The sequence below is a fragment of the Pelecanus crispus genome, chromosome 13, assembly GCF_030463565.1.
Source record: "Pelecanus crispus isolate bPelCri1 chromosome 13, bPelCri1.pri, whole genome shotgun sequence".
Classification (NCBI taxonomy): Eukaryota; Metazoa; Chordata; class Aves; order Pelecaniformes; family Pelecanidae; genus Pelecanus; species Pelecanus crispus.
This window is the reverse complement of record NC_134655.1, coordinates 19,788,754-19,814,126: the sequence shown is the minus strand read 5'-3', so window position 1 is coordinate 19,814,126 and position 25,373 is coordinate 19,788,754. Positions and strand designations below refer to the sequence as shown.

Here is a 25,373-nt window from a genome sequence, read left to right as displayed (position 1 = left end):
GTCTTCCAAAAATATGTCTCCTTTGAGATCAGTGTGTTTCACTAGCACTAAATGGACTGATTTTCTGTTTTCTTTGTAACCACCGGAGCCAATGCATATCAGTAGAGATGAGAGAGGAAACATGCAAGGGAGCATTTGTCCTGGTTTTGGCTGGGACAGAGTTAATTTTCTTCCTAGTAGCTGGCATAGTGCTGTGGTTTGGATTTAGAACGAGAATAATGTTGGTGACACACTGATGGTTTCGTTACTGCTGAGCAGTACTTACACAGCGTCAAGGTCTTTTCCTGCTTCTTACCCCACCCCACCAGCGAGTACGCTGGGGGTGCAGAAGAAGCTGGGAGGGGACACGGATGGGACAGGTGATCCCAACTGACCCAAGGGCTATTCCATACCGTATGGCGTCATGCTCAGCATATGAACTAGGGGAAATGCTGGCCGGGGGTCTGCCGCTCGGGGACTGGCTGGGCATCAGTCAGCGGGTGTTGACCAACTGCATTGTACATCACTTGTTTTGCATATTATTTTATAATTATTATTATTTTCCCTTCCTTTGCTGTCCTATTAAATTGTCTTTATCCCAACCCACGAGTTTTACCTTTTTTCCAATTCTCTCCCCCATCCCACTGGGGGGGGAGTGAGCAAGCGACCGCGTGGTGTTTAGCCGCCTGCCGTGTTAAACCACAGCAGCATTGCTGCGGGACAGACCTGCTGGATCACGTAGGCATCTTTCAGTGTGTGTCAGACCATTTCCCAAAAGGCAGTTTATTACTTTGCTACCACCCTCACACAAACAATAAATAATGTGAAATTAGTCAGACAACAAACAGCTGAAAAGAAAAGCATACCATCCTGAGCACCTGCAAAGGCGGACAGTCGTGCTTTGGCATACATTGAGGAAAAGAACATTCCAGAGTACGCCTAGCAGGACTAGCTTAATGAACAAATCGACTTGACAAATATCACCTCCTTTTCTGCTCATCTGCAAGCTTTCATCATTATGAATTTCCTATTCTGAATTACCTGTTAAGTATTTCCTGCAGACAAATGTCAGTTTGTGAATTGCTCACATGCTCGGTTTTTCTCATTACTAGCACTGTCTGATTGCCCACTTAGTTAAATGCTCCAAGTTTCTTACCCCCCAGGCGAAATACAGCTGCAAAGAGGTAAAGACCCCATACCAGAATTAAGTTTGTATCCAGAATCTTTACTTCTGTTACTTCTGCATAGAGAAATAAAAGTCCATGCCCAAAATGCTTGCATTAAGGTTTACCACTGAGTAAAGGAATTACGGAAGTGATGGCACAGTGATTCCCTTATCAGGTTGATCCTGACTTGATGCAACACTTACACTCATGTTCATGTAATGTTACAGAAGATATGCAGTCATTTCATTCTCGCTGCTGAATTTCCCCCTAGGCATATGAGTGGCATTAGGGTGCTGGTCCTGGCATGATAGAATGTTACCCCTTTTAGTTGTATTTCAGTCCTGGTATTTACAGGGAAAATTGTCAGGGATTCCATTTCTAGTCACTTCCTCTTCTGAAGGTCGTTTGTTAGAATAAAAGAAGAACGGACACATGTGCAGACGGTTGTCCTGGTGACTCCTGATAAGGTGGCTATAGTGCCAGAAAAGTAGTGTCTCTGATGATGCTCCATTGTTTGTGTTGCTATTAAAAGAAATAATAGGTCAAGAATGGATATCTAATTATATTTCTGGTTTGCAGGTTTCTATCAACCCTTTCATTACAGTTTATGACAGGTCCAGTAACATGTATTTCCTTTTTATTTTAGCTCAGAAATAATCTTTCCATGCAGTTTCTAAGTGGTCATTGTAAGAAAGTTTGTGGGTTTGGAAAGATAATTGTCCTCTATTAGATATCAAGACACGCTGAAAGTTCGGAGTTGTGTCATCCACAGATGTGGATGACATCCCAATCCATTTTTCAGCAGTGCAAGGAAGGTTTGACCCAAGGAGGGCATGCTGAGCTTGAGTGGTGTACATGGTGTTAGGATATTGGCTGGGAAAGAAGCAGATTTTTGTTCTTTCCATATCCTATACCTCTGTTGTTCTCTCTGCACCCTCCTGCTGTTTTTCTACAAACACCACTGTTGTTCACAAAGCAAATTAAGTTTTCAAGTAGATTTTCAACTTTTTTGGTATTGGGGTTAAGCAGTATAGAAGGTGAAGTAATGAAAACCCTAGACACCAATGCCTGTTTAGTTCTTGCAGAAACGAAAGAGATGAACTCAAGGTTGCTCTGATGTGGTCTTACCTCTAGCTCAAAAGGTCGAAATGATTCCTCCTTGATTGCTGCACAAGGCTTTGGTGATGGAACTCCTTCGCTGCTGGAGTTTCATCTCATTAGTTATACCACCTCTTTTGCTGTAGCCTGTCAGGACAGCTTGAAAGGATATTGATTAAGGGCTTAACTCGCTTTTTATCACAGCTAATTATATTTTTTTGGCCAGGTGCTAGATTTCAAGACATGGCTTTTGGAGCAGCCTCTAACAAATGGAGGGATGAGTGAACTTCAGTGAACTGTTCACTACAAGTTCTGACTATCAGCTATCAAAACTAGTATTCATAAAGAGCTTGAAAAGGAAAATTTTCCAGTTTTCTGAGATACGTTAAGAATTCAGACCTTACCTTCATAGTGAGAACATGCTGCTTTTCATCTTCCCTTACTCACACTGTTGCTTTTCAAAATTCGGGGAGGGGTTCTGAACAGAAAACCACAATTTTGCTGCAGTATTGGCTCTGAGGGAGCCATTGCATTTCTGAGAGAGATCTTAAGAGCACACCTTTGAAAATGAGAGATGAAGAATTAATCAGGGTCAAAGGTCCTGATGTACTAATTAAATATAATTACATTTATACAAGCATCAGCACAATGACTTTGGTTTTTGCCTTTTTTAATAGTGTTTACATGCTTCTAGAGTATCTATTGTAGTAAGATGCTAGTATGTAAAGTTTTCTTGTTATTACATGTTCATTTTTTCTTTCTGAAGCTAAACAGGTATTTATAATTGCATTTTGTCATATCAAATTACATAATATTTTAGTTAATCTGGGAAGCATGCTAAAGCCAGGCTTTTTAGGAAGAAGGAACACCACTAATTAACTTTGTAAGGAATGAGATCGATATTATTCTTTTCCAGTTTCTCAATTCAGTTTCTCCTTTCTGTTTTCTGAAAATGGAATTGATGTAGGTTATGGTCAGAGGTTTAATGTGACAGTTTTCATAGTCACTCAAGTGAGTAAGCATCTCTCCCAATTGCTTCCACAAACATGGTCTTGTACACTCCACTGTTACCGGTTTGTTGCATCCAAATTACAGAGGAGGTTGCTTGAATTCTCCATCATTTTGCATTCAAAATACTATTGCAGGAAAAGAAAACACAGTTTCTGTGCAAACCCAAGAGTTTTTGTTAGTCTAATTGAAGTCTTAGGGTCTAAGGAATTATTATTAGTCCAGTTACAGTGATACTTACACTTATGATTCAAATTATATACAGTTAAATTTAATATATGCAACCTTTCTAGTATCTGCCCCTTTCTCAGGCATTATGTTACTTTTCTCACTGCTCAATAGCTCTGTTGTGGAGGGAGGTGAGGATACCTCAGTCATGAGCATTCCAGTCCTTCACCAGAAGTGTGATGCTGATGATGGTTTCTTCTTCCTTGCCCTTCAGTCCAGTTGGGGTCATCTTTATGTGCTTGCTAAATGTCCTGCACCTTGCTCTTTCTTCATACCACTGCTTAGGTCCACATTTAGACTATCCAGTGTCTTTTACATATATTGGATACTTGTTCTTTGTTCTTGTTAACCTTAAAACTAGTTTTACCCAACTGCCAGGGATGCATTCCCCATAATGAGGTGGGGGTTTATAGCTCTTGGGCCTCTACTGTCATCCTGTGCCCATACTTTTAAGGCCCCTACTCTCATCCCATGCCTGTACTCCTCTGTGCTGCATTTTATCTACAGTCGTAGACCGTTCATTTTAACTAGAATAGCTGTGTGTATTGCTATTTATTAGTTTCATATACTTATGTGTGTATATATAAAACAAAAGCTACTTGCCCGTATCAGAAGCACAGAAACAACAGCAGCTGTATTTCTGAGAATTGCTGTTACAAGCAAAGAAAACAAACAAGGAAAGCAAAGCACACCTCAGCCTGGCCAAGGCAAGTCTGGGCAAAGCCTGGGAACACCTGAGGTCTGGTGCTGCAGCTTGGCACAAAGCCTCTGGCCTCTTCCAAGCAATGGCAACACCATATATGTTGGGTTACTGGGCTACATAACAAAAAACCCCAAAACAACCAAACCCCCAAAAAACCAAAAAAAACCCCACCAACAACAAAAAATGCCTGAGTTAGTTACAGTTTTATTTTCTACTAGCATGTCACAAACTAAGCCTTTCTCTTTTCTCTCACCACAGCAAGCTGAAACCTTTAGCTGCCTTTTTCACACTTACCTTTTTGCAAACTTAACCTTGATAAGCCTCCCCAGGCTGGTGCCTACATCTGCTACGCGTGTTTCATTCACGCCCTTTGTGCTAATTTGCTTTACCTGTGGATCACTCCTGAAAGGTGCCTAACAGTGAGATATCTGAATGCTGGAAAATGATAGTTGATCCCTTTTAATAATGAATAATGAGGGTGAGATGCATGTCTGTGTACCTTCCCTGCATTCGTAACTGTTGAGTTTTGGGCAGAGGCAACAGGGCCGTGTCTGGTGTAGATGTTGAGCACTGAGCACACTAAGAGAAAAGTCTGGACTCAAGTAATTTGCAATAAGCATTTGTAAGTAATTCCAAGTATTAAGTGTACCAGTGCTCACTCCCCCTGTGATTTTCAGCACCCATTTTTTTTCCTCCTCTTCCTTGATTGCTAATCAAATCGCGTATAGAAATGCTTTCCTGATGAATCTCACTCAATCTATGGGCAGTCTCTCATACGTACTTCACTACCAAAACATGTAATTTGATCACTGTATGCCTGTATGGTATAATTCATCTTTTCAGAACCTTAAGAGAGTCTCCGTGTCAAAAGGCTAAATATCCCAGAAGACCATTAAATGGACTTGTCCCTCAAGCCTTAAGAAATAAATGGGATGCTGATTTGATACAGATTTGAGCACAAATTAAAAACTCATGGTATCCCGGTTCATAAACTGTGTGCTGTCTAAGGCTTCTCTGTATTGATTTTCATGTCTGGGAATGTTATTGTGGGTTTTTGTAATTTTGCTTGTTTGTTTTTACTGTGGAAAATAACAAAGAGGAAGAGAGAAGGGAGAAGAAAATAATTCTTGCTGTACTTCTGAAACATTTTCCTTTTTTCATATGTTGTAGGCTTCATATGTTGTATTTGTTCAAGCTCTCAAGTAATTTGTATGATAGATTAGACTGGGTCAGTGATTCTGAAAAAGTAGGATTTGAGGGAATAACGAGATGCATGCGTGAACAGCATAGGGGACAAAAGCAGGCTGTTATTGCATTGCCGTGCCTGTACACTGTCTGTTCCTCTGTCCGTCTTACTGAGTTAGCTGTAGCTCTTGAGACTCACCAGGTGCTATTTTTATGCTCTTACTGTGCAAGTAGAGATGTCACACCACCTGGCTTTTTCCCCGTTTGTAGCTCCTGTGCTTTGCCAAAGGTCAGTACGTGAAGATTTCCACTTAACTGTGGAGTCTAATGTTTGATGCTGTACTAAGGTAAATTATCCATTTAAGCACTGTCTGAAATGAGTTGTCTTTTGTTCACAATGTTCTCACTTGAGCCACAGTGTGTCATAAATAACAAATGCGAAAGAGAGGTTGCAGTTCAGTCACAAATTATTATTTGCGGAATTACCGCTGACCTCTCGTTAGCACTTAGAAGTGGCGGACCAGGTCTTGAAGGATTTAGGAGATTGCTTAATGAAGATTCATTTATTAAGATGTATGGCTGGCCAATATACTGGTCAGTACATTGATCTTGGCGTTCGATCAGAGTGTGAGCAACTTTTGTGTAACTGAAAAGGGGAAGATGTTAACTACTTTGAGCAACTTTGGAGTCATTATTTTCTTGATTTGTCTACTCTTTGTATTAAGAGGTAGCTCATTCTTTTCATTCTTCTTTAAAAGCTTTCCTTTCTTCTTTAAAGAAAAGATATTTTGTTAGATGATATTTTTAAAAGCAGGATTTTGTATTATAGTGCACTATGCTATTCCACAATTCAGTATTAAGTTTGCATTACCTATTGTAAAGCCTACCATAATTCCATCCACACAGGCATATATAGCCTGCTCCAAGCTTTGTGGTTTTGATGGACAAATTATATAGGTATGTCAAAAGTATAAACACAGTAGAGAAACAGAATGTCTAAAATATATTTTTTTCATAGACATGGACCATTGTGTCACTAGATGTCACCTAATCAGGAAAGACAAATGTCTCTTTGAACTTAAGCAATCTATAGGTATACATCAAGGTTGTGTTGTGCCCACCCCCATTTCTATTTCCTCATTTGTTTTATTACCAAAAATCATCTCACTGGTAAGAGATAAATATGTATGCTTTGTTTAAGTATGACATATTTTTTCTTTCTGCTCCGGTCATGCTTGGTGTGCAGTCACCTTCTTTCATACCCTTTCTTCTCCTGGGAGAGACAGGGGAATGTGCTTGGTTGTGATGGAGCAACTTAAAAATATCTCCAGGTGTAACCCAGGTCTTGTAAACAGAGGAACCTGGGGTGTCCTGTGTGACCCACGTGGGGCTTAGTACCTTCCTGATGCGCTGCTGGAGCTCCAGCCTCATGGCCTCTGCATCTGCATCGTAGCATTTTTATTGTGCATGGAAGAATCAGTCTTTCTTGCAAAATACTCAAGGGTGAGGGAGTGTGCTTGTGTGGCAAACAGCGCTCTATATGCCAGATTATAGCCACAATTCCAGCGATGGAAGATTTCCTGTGATCTGTCTGTAGGGATTTACTGTGTTTATATATGACTAAAATACTACTGGCAAAGTAGTGACTAAGAGCAGTGGGTCTGTGTTTAGTTGTCAACGGCTGGAACCCTGCTTCAGAGGGATGGGCGTGAGTGTTGACCTGAAGAGTAACAAGCTTTGGATTTATTCTGATGGCAGAATACTATACAAATACGGTAATGTGGATTAAATGTAAGGAAAGAGTGAGTTTGGGTTTTTGTTGTTTGGGGGGAGGTTAAATTATTTAAATGGAATGGTGTAAAGCCGAGGTAAGGTATATTTTGAATTTTCAGGATTTCTTCTGTTCCTGAGTTTTGCTTCAGTTTCATGCAGAAGCTCAGTATTGTTGTTCACTGGCTGCAGACATATCTTCCTAGGGCTGGAAAATTAGATTTTGCCTGAATTTCCATTCTGGTGAACTTAAATTAAAACAAACAAACCAACCCACAAATAAAACAAAGAAACAAACAACCACCCCCAAAAAACCACATGTCCAATGCTTTGTTTTCACGGATGGGAAAACAGCCATTGATTGTTTTGCTCAAGTTTTAAGCTAGCCGGGATAACGCAAATCATTACACTTAAAATATAAGTTGCAATAATTGAACCTTCTGCCTTTGGTGTAGGGGTATCTCAGTGGGAACCTTTGTCAGACGTTAACATGCGCTGAGAAGACATTGACTGTTTTAACTTTCCATTTCTGAAGTTAATTGTCTGGGCCTCTCTCACCTCTAAATCGATGAGGTTTTCAGCTTTTTCTGCAAACACACACACTTGCAGCACTGGTGGAAGGTAAGGCAGCACGTTGTAGAGTCTGTGCTGGATTTCTGAGCTGCAAAACAGACTCATTAGAGAGAAAATCTACCCTATGCTTTCTTGTCAAGCAACAAGTGTCACAAGTATTTTAGCTGGAGTCTTCCAATTCACTGGCACCCCTTTATTTGAAGAAAGCTGTAGCAGGGAAGCGAATGCACGTGTCCCTGGCTGGGTGGTGCGGCATTCTGACCATGGGAGAAGAACAGTCTGGAGGCAGTGGTCAGCCATCACTAAAGCAGAATTTGACCTTTTTATTTTTATTATTTTTAATGAGCTGAGCATTTTGCAATTTAAAGCAAAATAATTCTCACAAATGACATTTTACCTGGTAGGAGATCCTTTTAAAAGAGAAAAAGAAAAATCTATTTGCATGTTTCCATTAAGGTACAAGATTTCTGCCAACTGTGACTGAAAATATGTCTAAAATCAATTTGGTTTTCAATACTTTTCAGTCACTGAAACTATCAGAAAACCAAATTAATTGCTTTTTTCTCACAGGAATTATCAAGAGTCTCCTCAAAATAGTTTAGAAGTCAAACTACATACAATAATATAATTATTTTGAATGAAGAAAACACTAAAAATATGAGGGCATGATGTCTTCAGCTGTCCAGAAATTAGCTGGATCCATTCTGGTTCCTCTTTTGGACTTAACCACAATATCACTCAATATTTCCAGATATTACCCCAGAACAAGCAAATTGTAAACAAATTTTAAAAGACAGAGTTTATTTTTCCTCTGTTTGCTCTCATGGAGGGATTATTTTTGTTTTCTAAAGGCTTTGAAACAGCTGAAAAACTGGTTAATCCATGTGCAGTTTGTGGCGAGATGAAAAAGACCACGGCATAAACGAAAAAACGCCGGTGTGAGAGCTAATGCGGTTTTCAAGAGCCTGTTGAGTAAATCACACGCAGCAGCGTGACTCCACGGTGCCTTCGTACGTGCACTGCGGGGTGAATTAGTTCCTTGCCGCCGTGCTCTTCTCCGGAAGGCAGCGAGGACTCTTGGCTGGCCTGTTGCTAAGGGGAGGTAAAGTACAAGGTTTTGGTAGAAGGTTTTCCACAGGTTGGTGATCAAAATGAAGCAGAATGTTTGGGTACCTATGCAATAATTCAACCTATACTTACAGGTATATTTCCTGTTACCAGTTTCCGTGTTGCTATGTTTTAATACTTTGGTTGCTTATTTGAGAGTATTTGCAGCTGGAGCTGTAACAGCGTGCTTGTAGGAGATGTAAGCTCGGACAAAATCAAACCTTTAGAGGCGGATGTGTTAGTTTGTGATACAGTGCCTTTTGGCTGCTTTTGGTTTGCATCGATTTGCCTGTGGTTTTGTTTTATTACCTCTAGGCTGGCTTTGGAAATGGGGGCTTTTCTGTTTGATCCCCCATTAGGCTTTTACCTAGATGCTCTATTGATACATGCCACTCGCTTCTCCTCTGGCCTCCCGCTGAATGCAGCTCCCTGCCTGCCTGCCTTTGGAACTTGAAAAATTAAATGAAAAAAATTTGGAGTGGGCCTGAAGCTGAACAGAGCTCTGGTGTTCTGATTGAGTTTCTAAAATGAGTAACAATAAAACGTTTCAGCATTCACTTAATATGATGAAGCTTCATGAAACTTCTGTGCTAGCATTCCTGAAGAAGCTCTCTAGTGCTGCTCTACAGCAGGGCTTTGGTTAACGGGAGTCTTTGGGAAAATATTATGGTCGTTTTCTGAAGAATGTTGTTTCTTCTGATACTTTGATACAAGTTGTGTCAATATTGAATTGCAAGATTGATGTCGGAAAATCACGGAATACTTCTCTACTAATGTTTCCTTTTCCTTTGTGAAGGGAAGCAAACTTTTAAATAATGTCGGCTCTTCCTCTGAGGATGTCTGGTTTTGCCAGTGATAGGTTTTTGGGACTCAAGATTTAGCCCTGTTCTGTGTATCTTCAAACTGCTCGCTATTACCACATGTTAGATTATGAATCTGGCCTTGATTGGGGCTTTTATCATTCGCTTCACCCAACGGTTATTTGGAGGGAGGTAGGGCAGGGGGAGAAGCACTTCAGGGAGCTTTGCATCAAGCCTGCCATATGTAGGTAATGCATCTCTCGGGGGTACGGTGCATTTGAAGTGTTTTAAAAGTCTGAGCAGATTGTAAGATTGACTTAAATGCTGAGCGGAACACCCATGCTTCTGATCTAAATTCTGCATTGTGTTATTCTGCAGAGCTGGTAAGTTGTTGGACGTGACAGATTTCAGGCTCCACGCTCAGAGCTCCTCCCAAAGCTCAGACTATTCTCGTGGAATGAGTGGCAAATGCTGGCAGGAGCACTGCTGCCAGTGCAGCTTAGAACAAGAAAAAGACATATTTAAAAGTGATAGCAGATAATTGTAATGACTCAATCTTAAGCCTCATGAACCTGTAGAGCTTTTAAGCAGGAACTTTGCTTGTCAAGGCAGTCCTTTCTTAGCCGTGGGTTTCTCGGCGCTAATTTGCAGGTTTCCATTAATGAACTGGTCTGTTACTCACAGATGGAATATCTGGCAGAATGCATCTTCTGTAGTCACCAGTTTTTCAGTCTTGTTAGAGCAGATAAGATCGTTATTGTTCTCTCGCTTGCTCACAGAGGTTTAGTGTTAGATGATGTTGCTAATGGCATTTTTTAATCCATATGGCTCCATTGAAACAGACTGCATTAGCACTCACTTCAGTGAATACCCACTAGTATTGGCCAAACTAGGCAGAAAACAGTTTTTATTGAGTCACTTTCTTTTGGGTTTGTGGTGTGTTGCCTGGCTTTGAGATGGCTTTAAGTGATGCTGTATGTGCTTGTATTTATGTGCATTACTCTTATAAAATGCACATGCATATTTCCCTATTTCAGGTGGTCTGTGACACTTTATTGGAATGTAAATACCTTTTTTTGGTATATTCTGAGAGAGAACAGCTTTTTCTCTGGGGAGGCACGCTAGATGGAGAACATGAAATGTAATTACGACTTGCCTACCAGTGTCCCTTCTGTCCAGGACTCTTGATTTCATTTTTTGATTCTGCCATTGACTTAGCCTAACCTTCAGTCATGAGAATCAAGAGGGCATAGCCATTTGTGCTCTGGTTTGTTGATTTGTAATCTGTTTTAATAACTGTCTTTTCTATTCTGTTATTCTGAAACTGAATTCATCTTTCTAAAGCCCGTTCGAGTAAAGAATGATATCTATGTGCAAAGTACTGTTACGCTATAGGCTGTTTTTCAAATTTCTAATATCGGTTGTCAGTCTGTGGCGATTATTGTACATTTGTGTTGCTGGGAGAAGGAAATTTACTGAAATGCAAAACCCACGAGATGCAAAAATGCTTAATGTCTACCTAGCCAAGTATAAGAGTGCATCGCTGATAAGGAACTTTGCAGAGTTATGCCGATAGGGCAATGTGCTTGTGGAGTGACAGGCAAATTATTGATTGGAGCTGGAGAGTCACCTTCTTGTCGTTGTTGTTTGTGTTCTCTTTTTCTGGGGAGTCAGCTGGGAATTAGACTGCAGTCTGTACCAGGAGTGGATTTATAGTCTTTAACGGGGGGGGGGCAGAAAATGGGGTGTATCTTTTGAGGCAGGGATGTAAACAATTACAGAAAGTAAATTTGTTGGCTGGGGTTACAGTGAGCCAGCGCAAGGGCATATAACACAAGAGGAAAATATTTCCTCCCGGCTAGGGAAATGACTTCCACAGCTGCCTGATCTCTTTCATCAGAGACTCTCAGCATTAGTCATTATTTCTGTTATGAAATAAATGAATGTATCAGGGTCCTGCGTCTCAAAGGCAATTCTAGAGATGTAGGTGAAAGGGGCAAAGTTTTGCTCTGGATCCCTTTTATTTCCCTGCTCGTGATGGCATTTAGTATCTTGCCACCTTGCTACACGAGCGCTGACTGAAATCCATGCTGGTTTTGATTGTGTTCATTTGAGATGTGACGGTACATTTCTCTAGTAAATATATCCCCGTCTGTGCCTCAGCTACCTACGGCAACACAGCCCGAGTCTTTTGAACTTCTGGGAAGAGTCAGCTGGTGTGCTTCAGGCTGCTGCTTCGCTTCTGGTTTCCCAGTAAACTACTTTGAAACCAAAGCGATGCTGCCAGCCTTCTTTCAAACAATGAGCCTGCCTCAACAGTTCAATATTATTCCGCTGAATCTCAGACGAGTATTGGCTTTTCAGAGAGGGGGTGGTTGTTTTTTGTAAGAAATTATTTTTTTGTTTTCAACACACTAGAATGAGATCAAAGGCACTTTAGTTTGTGTTCTGTGCAAAGGTCTGAATCCAATGTTCTGGAAGTGAAGCTTCATCTCCTTGTGGCTTTGATTTCCCCCTTGCAAATACCATGTTTATGTGTTTTCTTTGTTATGGATCTCAAAATGTTTAAGTGTCTTATACATTACAGGTGGTATTTCTACCACTGAATCGACTACAACCAGCTCTGCAGTCACCACCCCTCCTGCTTTCACCCAGCTTCTGCATAAGGGGATTTTTAAACAGTGCGGGCAATCAGCTATAACAGTAGCTCCAGATATTTTTGATTCTTCAACACCGTATAAAACTGCCAGAAGACTGTAGAACTCACTCCATTAAAGGCAGTTGCTGAAGTTCATGACGTGCCTTGATTTCTGGCTGCTAATGAAAATACATTTCAAAGTCTGTCGAAGTGGAAGCTGTTTAACAATAAGCATTTACCTTCCTCTAATTCTTCACCAAGAACCGATACGATTTTAAATAAAATAGGATTCTTTTTAAAATGATGATTAGTCCCTGGTGTAAAGAAGGGTCCTGAAAGTGTTTAATTACGCAACAACAAAAAGCACGAAATGAGCAAAGCTGATTCTGTAGATATCCGATGATCATACTGAGATATAATTGAAGTAGAGAAGCCTGTTGCTTCTAATAGTTTAAGTGCCTTGCACACCCACTGCATGCCCTGAGTACAATAAAATGTTCTATCACACGTTCTCTTCATCATACCCAATATATGATCCATACTCCTGCAATAATAGCAGGGATAATTAATTCTGGCTTAAGTATTTAGAAAATTATTAAGTGCTGCAATTACAGGCTTTCCAAATGGCAGTATTTAGAAGCAAGAAGCTATTCTCTATGCTCCCCCCCCCCCCCCCATATCTGAGTGCGCTGAAAAACTTCAATTCAGCAACATAAGGAAAAAGCCCCTGCAGGAGTGCATCTTAATGTGGTATTAATTGGGTAAAGGAAGAACATAGCTGAGGAACACAGAGGGTGCATTTGGAACAGGACAAATAATCTGAAATACAAGTTTGATGAATTCCCTTCGTCTTTGTGCTGTGGTTGCTGCAGCACTTTTGTTTATATTGATCTGAATGGCATGGAATTTTTCTTTCATCTGTCATTTACATTCATTTTACCTCTTGCAATTGACTCTGCAAGCTTCCATGCTTGTTTTCTGGTGAATCTATTAATAAGATTTCCAGTACATCAAAAGAATTTCTTTTGTGCAAAGGTAGAATATAGTACGCCTAAGGTGTAGGAGGGTTCCTAGCTTCAATTTTACCTACTAAAATTTATTAATGAGTTCTGTGAAGTAAAAAAAAAAAAAAAATTGAAAGGATAATGCTAATTGCATGCTATAGATTTTCCTCTATTGCTTACTCATTTAGTTGGTGACTTGCAGAACAGAATATTTACGCCGTAGCTTTCTTCTGATTGCAATATGCCTCCTGAATTGACGAAAATAGGACCAAAGGTCAAATTAATTAAAAACAGTAGGAGAAAGAACATAATTAATGCTGCAAGTTTGTATTTACACGTTTTGCCCAGAAAATGTGTGAAGTGCATTTTGCTTTATGCAAAGGACAGACACTGTATGCCAATGAAAATAAGAAAACACTAAGAAGTATCTTAGAGTAGAATTAAATGGAATTCTTTAGTGAGGAAAATTTATGCCTAACGATGGTTTCAGGGTGAGCAACCGGGGCAGTTTCCATGGGTATTCGATAGTGGAATTGGTACAGGAATGCAAGTGTGTGTGCATGTACGTGTAGCTGTGTGTGGAAGATGCCCGTGCCCATGGTGTTTCCCTGTTGGCCGCATGCCTTATGCCAGCTCTGCTGACGTTAATGTTACTACCCTTCCACACACACTTTTTTCCTGCTGGTTTCTTTCAAAGGTCCTCCCTGCTTCTCAGATGCCTACAGCCATTTGCCACCTTCTGAGCAGTAAGAGTACGGTGTAGACCCAAAGCCTTGCATTTGTTCTTGCATGACTCCACGTTACAAGGGATTTCTGCGCCATCACACTTTTCTGGATCAACTAGAGCAAGCAGTTGCCTTTCCTGGTCATGTCCTTGGTGTCAGAGTTGCAAAAATATTGCAGATTTATAGGTTGCAAATTCAGCGTGGCTTGTATGGAGAATAATATACTTCTGATTTAACTGAGCTTCACATGAAATTTGAATAATCCTGAAGTAAAGATGGTAGCAGTGTTAATTTTCTGCATGGCAGGTAAGGAAATAACGGTAGCCACTGGCCGCACTCAGGGAGCTGCAGAAGTGGCGTTCCCTGTGCCTTTGGCCTTCTCTCCCCAGCCACTTTTATTTCTCAGCTCTTTGGGGCACATTTACTTGGGCATCCTTCCAAAGATGCGGGGACTCGGACTCAGGATTGTGCTGTTTATGAGTATGCAATAATGTTATTTTTAGCTTTATACAGTAAATGGCTGGGACTAAGTTGCTCTTAAGCAGAACATTGGTACGCCCAGCACTGCTGACAGAGGCACTTGGTGGTCTGTGCGGGCTACGCAGCCGGCGGTCCCGTGAGGAAGAGCTGGCCTTCGTGCCTCACTGGAAGTGCCTGCTCCTCAATTATGCTGACTTCTCTACTATTTCCCCTTGGTGCTTTATATATTTTTGCATTAGTAGCTTTCTCCTGACTCCTTGAGTTAGTAAGTAACCAACTTCACTTCTGTCTGGGTTTCTACTTACCGTGCACGGCTTGAGTTCACCTGTTTTCTCACTCACCTCAGTAACTGTTTGTCAGGAAAGCAACCCGGGGTCACAGGGCTGTGCTTTATAAAGCCAGGTCCCTGGTGACAGGCGCCTGAGCCACACAAAACCGGACCTTGACTTACAGCTCCCCTCCACAGCTGCACTCTCATTGTGATTGCAGAGCACAAACCCCGTGGCTGTAGGTCGCGGCGGGGTTGGAATCGGGGCAGCTGCGGGCGCAGGGGTCTGACTGCGGGCAGGTCGCCTGCTCTCGGCAGCACGCAGCACCTCTCAGCTTGCTTTGAGAGCAGGCGCCTTTCCTCAGACTTCAGCTGGAGTCCCTCCGTTCCCCTTGCCCGGAACTGCATTATTTCTTTGTGCAAACTAACATATGCTGCGTTACTTCAGTAATTTGTATTGTGTATTTTGCTCCGTGAAGAAAGATGAGTAAGTAATCTTAATAGTTCTAAAGAATGGCTGCACTGAATATGGAAATAAGCTAGGAAGATTTAAGGAACAAGGGAAGGATAATGACTTTATATTTTGCTTTACTGAAATTACACAAGTGGTGAATTCTGAAAGACAGTTATATATTCTGATTATCTGAAAGGACAATTGCAGAGACATCGCTCTGGTGGGAGCGAAGGATGGTATCAATGACACAATACAGCACTTCAATTTGTAAGATTTTTCCCATTTACAAATAGGTATTTCAGACGTCCATTTAAGAACGCGTTAGTAGCATGTAGCTCAGTTCGCTTTAATAATTTTGAATATTTGATGTATTCTACTGTAAATAAGAACTAAAAACTTTCTCATTATCACCCTAATAGTATAAGCTATGAAAATAGTAATGCAAATGGGAGATTTCTGACTTTAATCAAATAAAACGTAATGCTTTTTCTTAAAAAAAACTTGGAGAGAAAATGGATCTTTCAAATATTTGAAAGAAAAGCGAAGTATTGCAACAGTGTTCACCGTGGCATTTATCACACAGCATCTTTCCTATTTACAGTAACAGAAGATTGAAACAAAGCGAAGTGTACCAGTCAAAAATTCCTTTATTTCAGTATATGGAATGACTTCTCATATTGAGAGTAAAACTTTTATCTGGCAGTTGGAAAGGCAATTTCAGGATACATATTTTGACCCTGGAAAAGCTTTCTTGGATACTTCTCAGTGGTACCTCTTCTGGTGAAAGTTTTCTTGATCCAGGGAAGATTGTCCTGCACCGCCGCAGTCCACTAAAGAGTGTAATGCTGATAAACTTCGCCATACCTAAATGCTAGATTTTTACTTTGTACAAAGCAAATACAGCATGAACTGCATCACTGCTTGTAAATTTTGGCCTACAGCTTTATTTTCCACAGGTCAGCAGGTTTTCTTTGTATTCTCTTGCCTCTTCCTTAACCATTTCACCTAAAGGTGGACTAATTATAATTACCATGAGAATGTACTTTAGATAGGTGACCTCAGATGGCAAACACACTGTACCTTTAAAATGAAGAATGGGTAATCTAGGTGGTTAAAGGATACTTGCTAAAGACCAAAAAGATAAACCTTGCCAGAAAATACTGATACAGAGAGCAGAAAAAAGAATGCTGTCGCTGCACTCTAAGTCAGTCTTGAGTTTCCCGAGAGCCCATTTTGGGTGAAAGGGTAACTTTTTGTCTATTCTTTCTCTTCTCCAGAGCGAGCAAGATGCTTTTGTTGGCAGCAGCATAAAATATATTAGTTTTATCCTTCCATTTTAACTATCATCAGTTCCCATTCTAGCTAATCAAACACTCGGTAGCAAACATTATAGATTTGTTGCTGTAACAAATTAAATGCTGTTATAACAAAGGTGTGCTGTCATAACAAATGTAGTGGGACAGTGACATGCCAGACTGCTGCTTTTCTACTCACTTTTAAAGGACCTTCACTTTCTTTTTTATTTTTGTGTTGACTCTTCTTAGGGAGATAAGACAGAAAACCTGCTTCTTTACTATGTCAGGGTGCACCAAGGGCTCGCTGCTCCCTGGGGACCGGGAGCAACGGGTGGTCTCCACGGCTTTTGAGGGCAACTGTGAATGATACCGACACTGGGGGAAGTGTAGTCTAGAAACCTTCAGATCCAAAAATATGGGGCTTTTGTCTGGAATAAATTGAGGAGATCTGTCTGTCTTTGTTCATATTCAACAACTACCTTTGTGAATATCAAAACATAAGGTTATTCCATGTCTGTATTACACATGAACTGCTTGATAATCTTCCCACTCAACTATCCTATCCATAGGATATTTTTCCTGCAGGAAAAAGTTCTGTGGAGCCAAGATTTATTTCATAGGGTGATTCACAACTACTTGTGCTAGAGTATTTAAGAATACTCCTTGAGCATGTCTTACTAAAAGTATGTGTCTGTGTTTTTCTTCTGACTTCAGTACACTTTCAACCCAAATGAGATAAAAGTCCCTTTTCCTGGGAAACGCTAATAAGAATGGCTCTATTTATTGGTCAGAAGGGATGAAGGCACATTTTCAAGCCTCTTTAAGTGAACACTCGTGATGGCTTCTGAAGTTATACGCATGTGTATCGCTTCAGAAAGATTTGACCTTTAAATGAAAAACTGAATAGAAAAAAAATCACAAATGGAAATTGAATCAGGTTCTCGAGATTTCTTCCAGGTCTCTATAGCTCTAATAACCTCACCATGCTTGAACTTAATGGCTTAGCCTTGACTGCTGTGATGCAAAAGTAGGGGCTGGAGGTCAGTGAGTAATTCACTGGAACAACATTTATTATTCCATAAATCCCTACCTTACTCATGAAGAAAAATGAAATCTATTTATCTGAGCTACAACTGGAATGTATAAATTAACAGAATGAAGTCAGAGCTAGAGTGCTATGTACATTTATGGAAGTATAAATTCTACTCTATTTCAGTATTAACACAAAGAAAATAGGAGGTAAGCAATAGTGTTGCTTTTAAAAGAAATATTCACAACTGTAGTAACACCTGATCAATATTTCTGCTAAAAAAGATCCATGTTGTTGGACCAGCACTCAGAAGTGATGTCAAATATTACCAAAATGTTTCCGTATTATTGTTTATGATTATGTTCTTGTAACTAAAATTGCTTTGCCTGTCAGAAATCAAGCATTCAAGAGAATAACATCACAGGTGATAACCTGGAAAGTGAAGAACATATTAAAAAGAAAAAAAAACAAAACAGTTGAGGCTTTCCTATTTCTCAGCCTTAGAAACAGCACAGCCATAGTGCAACTTTCATGTGTAATTTTTATTTAATCACATGTCAAATTGAAGACTTACATGAATTAAACTTTAAAAAGCGTGCTTTCAGCTATCATTTTGACATCTAGTTAGCATACAATAACTGCCTTTCAAAAGCTAAATAAAATGTTTGACATGCTTTAAATGTTATTTTCAGTTTTATTTGCTTTTTTATTTCAGTTCTTTGTTGTTATTTCAAGAAGCTCAGAAAATACAATTTAATTGTTAAATGCTGCTGGGAAATGTCATATAAGAGATACTCTTTGGTACAATGAGGATTAGAGTCTGAAAATAAATACCCGTGGAGGTTGTTAATCAGAAATTTGTGAAGTTCCAGGTTTATACCATTTTTGTTCAGCGATGATTTGGCTAATGAGTTTGTTCCATGACCTCTGTGCCACAAGAGGAAGATGGGAGTATCGGCTTAGCTTCTAGTTACTTGAGTGGAAAATGGCATCAGTGAAAATGTGCTTCTTAAAGCAGGTGGTGTTAAAAAAACCTTTTGCTTACCCACACGAAAAAGCGTTTCACAAAATGATTCTTTTGCAATAGCTAATAGCTGAAATACATGACATTTTCGCTTATCAGTTAGGTGCAGTTTTACATGCCTGCAAGAAACGCCTGTAGGGGCATGTAAGTATGATTTTAATAAGGCACCCTGAGTAAGTGAGTGTGGTAGAGTTACAAGATAGTCTTTCAAGATTGCTTCTCATCACTTGAGCCAGCGCGTTGTGTGAGTGAATCCAGCTACAAGATCTGACAATTCAAAGTGATTTCTGTTTGAGCAGGTAAAGGGGCGCCGTCTGTTCCACTGGTTTGCTGTGGGGGTAGTAATTCTTCCATTGAAAAACTACAGATCTGTCTAGGATAATCATCCATATTGAATTTGCATTTGTCTGGGCAGTCAACCAAGCTTTCACTTGCCTTTTTGAAATTAATAGAGTATGCTTCCTGCATCTCAATTAATAAAGTGGGAGGAGTTATTTAAATCAATAAGTGAAAGCCTAAAACTATTTACATCTCATACTACTGTGGAACAGTTAGATTGTTAATCACAGTGAGGAAAGGTAAAAGTATTTATCAAAGCTTTCTCTTCTTTAGAAGGAAGCCAGATGCTGTATTTTCCATTAGTAATTAGTGAGGATGTAAGGTACCAGTTAATAATGTTAATGATATTAAATCAGGAGGGCTAGATAAATTTATAACAAGAATGTCAAAAGGATTATGTTGGATTTCTGAAGTTTTAAATATGTGAAAAGGTAATGTTTTGCCAATATTTAAAAGGGTAAAAATGGTAAACTGGGAAAACAGTAGGTCTGTTTGATTTGACAAACACAGAAAATCAGAAGCTGAAAGGGATGCAATCAATAAAGATAGGACAGTAACTGATACAGCTGAATTTGTTCAATAAAAAGAAGGGCTTGTTCAACAAGCTTGGTCTGTATGAGATGACAAGGCTGATAGTATTGGCAATAGTTGGGGGCGTTACTTTTTCATGTGAGATGGGGAAAATAACTGATTTTAATGTCTGCTAAGCTTGCACTGATCAGATCAGCTGGATATTGTCACTTTGACACACACTACCTCTCCCCTTGCCCCCCAGCAGACAGGCCCTTCATTTTGCTCCTTTAAAAAAAAAAAACAAAACAGTGCTGTGCAGGATCACTGCAGACCATATTAAAGAAATTAAAAAAAAACCAACCCCAAACTAAATCATGAAAGGTGATTACGACAGTGATCCGTTATTAGTGAAGTGTTTCTAGTTGTGTCTAATAATGGTGACCAAGAGTGTTCAGCATCTTTGTAGATGCTTGAAAAGAAAATACAGATCATTGCTGGTAAAAATTTAGAAGTTACTCTAATTTGAGTGGAAAATGATAATGAACTATATTATGTCTTTTGTCCATTACAAAGTAATCAAGATAGCATAGTAAGATCTTAGATTTAATGCTCTGATCTGCAATAAGTATGTGAAATACAGACTTGCAAAACAATTGATAGAAACTCCTTGGGTCATAATAGCTATTCTGTACACTACTAAGTTTAGGGAAGGAAAAAATAAATATACTGGCTCTTCTTTCTTGAGTTTCAACACAAAGACATGTTTCCCATTGGGTTTGTGGTTAGATCCTTTTAAGTTGTTTGTTTTCATGTTATTCTGAGAATTTTACATTGATAGTAGCTGGGTCCTGTGTGTCTCTATCAAAGCATATGGAACAAAAGATTGTAGTTTTGGAACAGAAGGTGACAGTTGAGTATAAAAAGATTTGAGCTGGAAATTATAGTTTGATTAGGGATTTTCTTTAATAACTGTGAAGGAGTTCTGGTCATAACTGAAGATAGTTGTTGTCTGGTTATTTAAGGCATGCATTTTATGCCTTCCTAGCATTTGAAAGACGTAAGCAACTGAGAAAATTAATATTAGTAACAAAACTAAAGTTAAAAAATATTTTTGACTACTTCTTTATTGACTGGCTGCTAATAGTGGAGAAAACCATTGAAGCAGTCCTATTCTTTTACTTTCATGCTGTCTTATAGCATCTCCTAAATAAGATCTGTTTTAAATCAGAATTACCATCTAAATAATATAATTAATTCAACATAAATTAAATAGTAATATTTTTTCTTTATGATACCCTTTTAAAAGGATATTAATTTGCTTCTTCAATGAATGAAGATAATAAGGTTAATAGTTTAATGTTCCTCAGTTGATATCTGCTGCTTTTTCTATTACCTTTTTTCAGTTTTTGATTATAAATTGGCTAACCCCTGGTGTATAATTCCAGAAATCATCCCTTCAATGTATCCAAAGCTATTTACTTAGACTCATCTTTTATTATTCCCACTGCCACAGTCTAATTATTGTAGTGAAAGATTGAACACAGAATAGTTTGGGGCTTTGATCAGTCTTCATATAAATTTCAATAATGAGAGTAAAAGGTTTGCGGTTTTCTGAGATAATTTGATCCCTCCAGACACACACTGCTATTACAAAATGCAGTTCCTTTTTGGATGCCGTACGAGATCTTTGACAGAATTTGTGTCTGGGTTCGTGACATCTCTGGAAGCAAAATTCTTTTTTCATACCAATAAAGAGTAATTTAATATTGTTAAATATGTCAGAGAAACTATATACTGTGTGCATTTTCCTTTAGATTTTCACTTCATTTTCCCCTATCAGTCTAATTGTCTGTATTACAAGTTCCTACATCAGCGTTTTCAGAATCCACCAAGAATACATAATGGGTTCGCTTGCATTTCTCTTTTTGAAAAAATACACTAGCTGTCAGTCAAATAAATAAAACAAACCATAATCCTTGTTATTCTATTACTATCGGTGCTAACTCCCTTTGGAGATAAATAGAAAAGCAGCTGGAGTCTGAGGATATTTTATAATCTTATAAATTGAAATTTAAATGCCTCAAGGAGGAAATTTCCAAAATAATTGTGACAGAAGATAAGTCCCAGCTTTTGGCAAAATTTTATTAGAATTACTTGTTCCAGATCATTGTCTGATGCCTGCATGAATTAAGAAAATGGCAGCACTGCCATGTAGAGAAATAGCTGGGGATTTTTTAATCTTGATAAATTCTTCCAAAAGTGCTCTGTCATCAGTGTTATCAGGTGTGACATACTCAGGGACACTATCAAATTAAAAATCTTGAGCCTTTAGCTGATGCCAGTTTATTTTAAATCATATGGTTTTTGCCTTTCCTACTAATAACATCTCAATTAATGTAACTATTTAAAATTTTTTACTGAACTTGAGCGTTAGTGAGATTTTTAATTTTGGTTGGGGTATGGCTTTTGTTTTTTCTCACTGGGCTAGGCAGTTAAAAAAAGACTTGATGACTTTTTGGTCTCCTTTACTGTCATCTACTAAAGAACTTTTGCTGTATTTTGACAGCAAACCGTGAACAGAAATATTCCTTTGTTTAAACTTAGTGAATCCCAGTTGCACATAATAGCAACCACTGCATTCCCAGCCATTCGCAAAACCTAATACTGGTATCTAACGCAAAAACTTGGGCTAATAAGGTTTTAAGAATACTTTGTTCTTAAGATCCACTGGTAGCTTGGAGATGAGAAGATACAACGTAACATGAGTACCAAACAGCACATGCACAACGCGAGACAGCACGAAGGCAATGTAAACCTCACGAAATACACATAGTTTTTACAACAGTTAATGCAACAAAGGTTGATTTGTCATAAATAATGTGAATAGCAGACTCATTTAAGACCAAAGAAATAACATATTCCCTTTCCACATGCCGTCGCTATATGGCCCTGCAAGCCTGGTGCAGTTCAGTATGCGGGGAGTAAATCAGAAACATTGCAGGAGTATTTTCACTGAGTCAACTCCATAAAACTTTAGTTATTTGGACTTTCAGATAAGAGTCGACTGAGACTGCTGGTATGAATAGGGCTCTGCGAGGCAACTGACAGTTAAGAAGTAGAATAGTATCAGTAATTTCTGTGGACCCATCTGGTTTTTGGACTGTGCAGAGACACCCCATGTATCTCTACCCATCTGTGGTGGGAAGAGGATCAGATAGCTGGTGGGAGGAGAGGACCACTGTCCCAGCCAGCCTTGCAGAGAGCCCTGGGAGCAGCTGCAGGCAGCTCGCTACAGAGTTAAATAACATTCTTCTGGTGGCACCAAAAATGCATGGGTGGGGTGTGGGGGTGTTAGCTGTGAACCTTTCACCATCTGAATTTTTTTCCAGTGGGCTGTAAGGCTTCTGCAGTCACAGGAGGGATCTCTTCTTCCCTTTCCATCCTGTGTGATGGGAAGTCATTCTGTGTTAAGGTTTTCAGAGCTCCTCAACTGATGTCTTGGCTTGATCTGTTCTGATTTTTCTTAAAGATCTGCCTAATGAGGGAGAATCTAAAATCTGCGAATTTGGTAAACAGGAAAGCAGGACTGGAAGGCAGAGTGTACTTGATGATAAACAGACAAAATCATCTGGAAAAACAGAATGGCAGGCAGAATGAATGCAAAGTGCCGCACTTAGGCTCCAGCAATCAATGGCAATAACCAGAAAGGGGACAGCCACCAAAAGATCACTAGAAAAGGAGCTGGGCATTATGGTGGTTGGCAAGGAAAATGTGTTACGCTGCCATGAAAAAGGCACAGCAGCAGTGGAGCCTGCAGGAGATGTGAAATGATCCTTCTGCTCTACTCCATGCTTTAAAGATCTCAGCTGAAGCTGCGTAACGAGTTTTGAGCAGTGCACAGAGAAGCGTGTGTGAGCACGTGTGCAGGGGGGAGCAGTAAGAGCTATCAGAAGGCACACGACAGATTGAAGTAATAAGGTCTGTTTATTCTGAAGTAGACTAACGTGCCAAATGCCAGAAAGATGAGTGGGAATAACCAGACCATGATGGATGGGACTGAAGAAGTGATTTATTTTGTAACAAGAAAGAGGCGGGTTAGACTTTAGAGGAAAACCTCCCCATTAGCAATAGTGAAGTGCTAGAACAGATTTTCTGGGAAAGCCGTGAATTTCTTCCTGGTAGCTTTTAAGAAGAGTTTTCACTCACATCTGTCAGGAATTGCATAGGTAAAGTTGATCTTGCCATTTTCTTGGCTGTACCACACTGTACAGCAGCTGTCTGCGGGCATATGTAATAATGTCACAGTGATAAAAAGAGATTTTGAAAAATAGAGGCACTTAACTTTTTAGCGAGAACTTAATATAACCGATGGCGTTCAACACCATCACCTATTGGAACCAAATATCTAGGGACCTCTGACAACATCTGCTGTATTATAAACAAGGTATATACTTTTTTTTTTTTGCATAATTGCATCAAAAATCTGATCTCCAGCATTGCTAATCCCAGAAATTCTGAAACTGAAAAGATTTTCCTTGCTTTTTGAATGGAATTTTGAGTAACATCAAGCTAAGAACATTTTAAATTGTTATTTTGGTTTTGGGTTTTGTTTAATCTTCATGTTTCATGTTTCCAAGACGCATGGAAATAAGATGCATGGAAATAAGCAGGAGAGCTGCTTATTTCTTTGTTCATATTTTCTTCTAATACTGGGACAGATTTAAATTTCAGTTATTCAACTCCTAAATCAGGCAGAGTCACTTAGGTAATGAAAATGTTGTCCTATGCCTGAAGCGTCAAGTGCTACGTTCACCTGGCCCGTCCTTCAGCAGCTGTGCTGCGACACTTTCCTTCCTCAGCCCTCTGTTTCCCAGCTTCCAGCCTCTTCCAGTTCAGATACAGGTCTGTGGTATAACAGAAATCAAAGGGGTCTTAATGAAATGTCTGAAGGAGAGTAGTGGAATCTACTTTTAATTCATTAGTTTAATGGACGTGCAAAATCTATTGAAATTGTTTTCAATACGCAAGGCTTGTTATTGTTTGTTCTTTCTCTGCCTTAGAAGAATCCAACAACATTAGAAATGCGCCACATTTTTTAGGCCCAAAAGAGTGGAACAGCTTTTAATGGGAAAGAAAATGTTTTTTGAAAACTAGAAAACTGAACAGCGAAATAAATTGAGCCTCAAAAAGTGATTGAAATCTCCAAGTCAATATACAAAAGGAATCCAAAGACTTGTGAAGTCTGACAGAATCTCTTTAGTTTGAGGTGTCTTTCATTTTGCATCAGGGCTTACATTTTTAAAAAATAGAAGAAAGCAGCGCTGTCAGGTGAAGCGGGTTTGAAAGCAGGCTGCCTGTTCATGAAAGCCTGAAATTGTGCACAACTCTAGATAATGCGTCTTCAGCAGATAACTGAAATAATACATTTCCTAAATTGGTTGCATTAAGCAATTACTGATACTGTAGTGGAAACCATATAATTTTCTTCCTTCCTTGTAGCCTCAGCGCCGTGTCACGTTTCACCTACCAGATGGCTCCCAGGAAAGCTGCAGCGACAGTGGGCTCGGAGACCACGAGCCCCCGAGCAGCGCTAGCACGTCGCACCCTCTGCCCCTCGGCTTCCCGCAGGAGGAGTACTATGAGCAAGCTTCACCCAACAGCCGGACAGAAGGAGACGGCAACTCAGACCCGGAGTCCAGTAAGTGACGAACTCTGGTCGTCTTAGTTGTTAAATCATTTGAGTATCAAAAGCGGGCTTCTTTTTCAGGCCATTATTAAAACTGAACGTTGATTCTAATGTGGCCAAAGAAGCCCTGTATTTCTAAAAATGCAAAGTCTGACCACTGGAAATAAAACACTCTTGAGCTGTAAAGAGTTTATGGATGACCTGGTACTTTTATAGATCTGCTGTGCTATACGCAGAGGAGCTTTCTGATGAGGTTAACGCTGTCGCCGTTACGGTCATAAACACTGCGCTGAGGGAGTT

The 25,373-nt window shown here is 39.6% G+C and overlaps 1 protein-coding gene across 1 annotated transcript in view; it reads left to right on the top strand.

Moving 5' to 3' along the window:
- Nucleotides 1-25,093, top strand: part of PCDH11X (protocadherin 11 X-linked) — a 319,378-nt gene extending 294,285 nt beyond the window's left edge. Inside the window, exon 6 of the mRNA XM_075720674.1 lies at nucleotides 24,887-25,093. Coding sequence (XP_075576789.1) covers nucleotides 24,887-25,093 — 207 coding nt within the window. The remainder of the gene's footprint in view (nucleotides 1-24,886) is intronic.
- Nucleotides 25,094-25,373: the final 280 nt, after the last annotated feature.